The sequence below is a fragment of the Crinia signifera genome, chromosome 2 (assembly GCF_055691185.1).
Source record: "Crinia signifera chromosome 2, ASM5569118v1, whole genome shotgun sequence".
Taxonomy (NCBI): domain Eukaryota; kingdom Metazoa; phylum Chordata; class Amphibia; order Anura; family Myobatrachidae; genus Crinia; species Crinia signifera.
Window position 1 is genome coordinate 175,405,491 of NC_139218.1, and position 4,680 is coordinate 175,410,170.

The 4,680-nt window shown below is 41.2% G+C and overlaps 1 protein-coding gene across 1 annotated transcript; it reads right to left on the reverse strand.

The window, feature by feature from the left end:
* Nucleotides 1-2,818: 2,818 nt before the first annotated feature.
* On the reverse strand, nucleotides 2,819-3,315 carry LOC146058459 (uncharacterized). Its single transcript, XM_083170746.1, has 2 exons — nucleotides 3,239-3,315; nucleotides 2,819-3,185 (listed from the first exon to the last, which is right to left on the reverse strand). Exons 1-2 carry the CDS (start codon nucleotides 3,313-3,315, stop codon nucleotides 2,819-2,821), a joined length of 444 nt encoding a protein of 147 aa, XP_083026872.1.
* Nucleotides 3,316-4,680: the final 1,365 nt, after the last annotated feature.

Consider the following 4,680-nt stretch of genomic DNA (forward strand, 5'->3'; position numbering starts at 1 on the left):
TTTTCAGTTATATCTAGTCAATTTGACCACCCCACAGCTCACAATATTATTCACAAATATTGGCCAAAGGCTGGTGAAACTGAGCAATAGAGTAGTTGCACAAACACATGGCACTTATTTCTTTTTAAAAAAGTTTTAAAAATGAGTAATGTTTTAGAGCAGTAACCAATAAAAATGACAGTCTCTAATTGGCCTCAAAATACAGCCCCTCCGGAAAAAATACAAGTGGTGCAAGATGGCATTGTCCTTGGGCCCTGCAACCCTTAGAATCATCAACATCATCATCAATATCCTCATTAGCATCAAACTGTTCACAAATATCCCCATCAATATGTGGCACTTCCACACTTACATCCTCAATTTAAATTTGTCATGATCATCATAATCAGCATTTTTACTTGTACTATTAAACCCCACATTTGCATAGGGTACAGAAATGGTGGAAGGAGGCTTCTCTATGCGTACATTGGCCCTTATTCAGATCTGATTGCAGTACAAATTTGTTCTTAAAATTGGAAAAGCCATGTGCACTGCAGGTGGGGCAGAGGTAACGTGCAGAGAGAGTTAGATTTGTGTGAGTTATTTTGAAACTGTGCAGGGTAAATACTGGCTGCATTATTTTTAAACTGCAATTTAGATTTCAGTTTCAAAACACCCCACCCAAATTTAACTCTCTCTGCACATGTTTTATCTGCCACACCTGCAGTGCATATGGTTTTGCCCATTTTGAGAACAAATTTGTACTGCAATCAGATCTGAATAAAGGCCATTGTGACAAATGTCAGACTCACACATAGCTAATGTGAACAATCGTAGACTTTCCTTAGAGATTTGTGAACACACAGTTTGTTTTTAAGCCTTAGTGTTTTATTTGGGCATGAATTTGTTGGTTTTAAGGTGACGCCTCTAAATCTTATTTAACATTTCTTAAACTTTCTGCCACTTGGACCATTTTTAGTAAATTTTGTAGTGCTATCATGGCAAAAGCAACAGTACTAGTACACTGTACTTGAAAAAAGATATACAGTATCACTGTGCATGGGAATATATATTAATAGAGTACAAACATTTAATGACACAATATTTAACAAACAATACATAAAACACAATAAAATATGCACAACAAGAAATAGAAAAATAAGAAAAATAAAATATTATAAAAAAAATATTAGTAAAGAAATGTTAGGTTGGCTGGCACAGTCCCTGAGAAGAATGCTACCACCATTAGTGTTAGGCTCAGATGTTAATCAAGCTTCCAATTTCACCTAAATTAGTATGCTGGTGACAGATGGAGCCTTGCGGTTAGTACAGTTATTTAAATTTATTGTCCACGGTTAATATAACATACTAACAGTTCAGTCTTCTGCTGATAAACAATAGTGCTGTTTTTTTTATTTAAGGAAGAAGAGGCGCTTAAGCTTTGGTGCATTGAGATCACCATCCGACACCCAAGATCTCTCCTCAGGGCCATAACCTCTCCAGTGTACCAAAAAATATAAGCGACCCAGCGTAACCATGGAATTCAAGATTTTTTCCACCACAAACTCCTTTCTGCACTGCACCATGACTGGAGGCGGTTTCTGGAAAAAAACTGCTATGTTGTATGTCAGGGTTGAGGAGCGAACAGTGAAAAGTGTTGTTAATCTTCAGAGTTTGTGGTAACAGAATACGCAATGCGACAGGGTTGACCACCTTGATATGGAATGGACCAACAAAACAAGGACCCAATTTAAATGAAGGCTGTTTCAATTTGATGTTTTTAGACAACAGCCATACCAGATCTCCCAATTTAAAATAGGTCTCTTGTTTCTGTGAAATATCTGCTTAGATTTTACTGATGCAGATGACAACGCCTGACCCACCCTTCTCCAAACATTCCTGAGATGAGTTGCAAAAGTCAAGCCACTGAGCTTAGACTCCGCAGCTTCAAAGGAACTGGCCTTTGGGTGACATCCATATAGGCAGAAAAAAGGCGATACTCCCGTAGCTGAATGTTTGGCATTATTGTAGGCAAATTCAGAAAGAGGCAATTGGTCCATCCAATCATTTTGGCACTTAGCCACACAACATCTCAAGAACTGTTCCAGTGACTGGTTGACCCACTATGTCTGTCCATTTGACTTAGGATGATAACCCGAGGACAGACTGAGATTGATATGAAACACTGCACAGAAAGCTCTCCAGAATCTTGCAACAAACTGGGAACCCGGACTAGACATGAGTTCTGGCCACTCCGGGATGACCTGCCACTTTATGATCATGGAATTCTGAAAACAACTGTTGTTCCGTAATGGAACAAAAAGTAATCCATCAGGATTGTCACTAGGAGCCTGATCCTTAAAACGAGTGATAATAAATCTTGTGTGATGCTAACTTTGATCTTGGTAACAGAAATGATAGGTTTTTCATGTTCCCTAGTGTCCTGAATCGGAGCAAAACTATGGGACAATATATCTGCTTTGACATACTTTGATCTTGGCCGAAAGGTGATTACAAGACTGAACCGGGTAAAAATTAAGGCCCACCATGCCTGCCTGGCACTCATGCATCTGGCCGCCTGCAAATTTGCCAGATTCTTAAGGTCAGTAATAATCGTCACCTGAAACCTGGCTCCCTCCAACCAGTGTATCCATTCCTCTAGAGCACACTGTATAGCCAACAATTCCTTGTTACCGACATCATAATTGACCTCGGCTGGCAAAAATGTATTCGAAAAGAAGGCACACAGGTGTAATTTTTTATCCAACGTGTCTTCCTGAGACAACACTGCCCCAACACCAATCTTTGAAGCATCCACCTCAACCACAAAGGGAAGATCTTAGTTAGGATGTTGAAGGACTTTAGCAGAGATAAATGCTTTTTTAAGATTAGCAAAAAGATCCTTAGCTTCCTTGGACCAATTCGTGACTTCAATCCCCTTTTTGGTCAGTGCCATAAAGGTAGAAAACCCTGGGATAAAACGACTGTAGAAATTTGTGAAACCAAGAAATCTTTGGATTGCATTAAGGGTAGAGGGCTGCACCCAATCCACGACAGCCTGCACTTTTGAATACTCTATGTTAAATCCTTTAGGGGAGATGACGTACCCCAAAAAGGATATCTGCTGTACCTCAAACTGGCATTTTTCCAATTTGGCAAACAGATTATGTTCTCTTAACTTCTGAAGAACTGCCTTAACATGGGTTCTGAAATAGAACAAGAATAGATCAGGATGTCATCTAGATATGCGACCAAGAACCTGTCCAGGAACTCCCGTAAAACATCACTGATGAAGTCCTGGAATACAGGAGGCACATTGGACAACATGAAAGGCATAACCAGGTACTCGTAATGCCCAGAGTGTGTATTAAACGCTGTCTTCCACTCATCTCCTTCTCTGATCCTCACAAGATTGTAAGCACCCCGCAAATCAATCTTGGAGAAGACTACTGCAGTACGCAGCTGATCAAAGCGAACAGAGATGAGTGGCAGTGGATAGGAGTTCTTAACAGTAATCTGGTTAAGCTCATGATAGTCAATGCAAGGTCGCAATGACGTCCTTCTTGCCCACAAAGAAAAAACATGATCCCACTGGGGACTAAGAAGGCCTAATGAATCCCTTTCTTAGACTTTCCTAGATATATTCTGTCATCGCCTGTGACTCAGGCAGCGACAAGGAATATAAATGTCTCTTGGGCAATTTAGGAATCAAATCAATAGCGCAATCATATTGCCAATGTGGAGGCAATATCTCAGACTATTTTTTTAGAGAAGATATCTGCAAATTCCTTATATGATGCTGGTAGCCCCTCTAATTGCGTCTGAGACATCCTAATAGGAAGAGGACTGCAAGAATATATACATTGATCTCCCCATCTGAGAATCTCCCCTGAAGCCCAATAGACCACAGGGTTATGGTGTTTGAGCCAGGGTAAACCCAAAACTACTGGGGCAAATGAACACTTAACTAAAAAAATGTAATTTTTTCAAAATGTGTAGCACCTACTGACAACTCGATGGAGGAGGTACGAGAGGAGATCTGACCCTGAGATAACGTCTCTCCATCAAGTCCACAGATGGTTATTTCATTGGGGAGTTTGATCATGGAAATTTAAGCCTGGTGAGCAAAACTGATGTCAATAAAATTTCCATCCGCACCACTGTCCAAAAAAGCCTTGGTATTGATGCAGTGGCCCTGTGAAATCTGCACAGGAAATAAAATGGATTTATTGGGGACTATGGAAAATAGGCCTGACAGAATTCTCCCAGAACATCCCTGCTGGCGCGAGCCGGCGGAGAGGGACTCTATCAGACTGGGACGCATGTGCGTCTCACACACATGCATGTCCCTGTCTTTCAGTAGCTGGGCGGCGGGACCCTGCCCATCTCCACTTCAGGGAGACGGGCAGGGTTAGGGGAGGTTCGGGGCGGCGGTGGGAACCGTTGATGGCGGCGGGGAGCTCCGTCTGGCAACAGCTGGTGAGGGCTGGCAATAGAATCGCCAGCCCCTGCAAAGACAAGAGGAGCTCCATCTGTATGTGGTCCAATTAGTGACCATTACTATGTGCAGACAACTTTTAATACCCACACCCCATTACTTAATCACAATATAATTATTGAGAATGTAACCACATCAATATATATATGGCAATGTTAAAAACTCATTATAAAGGAGGGTTATGAATCTGCATATCCTAACAT

Bases quoted from the DNA above. Each gene is read 5' to 3' on its own strand.
- LOC146058459 (XM_083170746.1), bottom strand. From the start codon at position 3,315: ATGCCTTTCATGTTGTCCAATGTGCCTCCTGTATTCCAGGACTTCATC. The intron at 3,186-3,238 runs GTTCTTGGTCGC...GTTCTATTTCAG, and splicing joins TTACGGGAGTTCCTGGACAG to AACCCATGTTAAGGCAGTTC.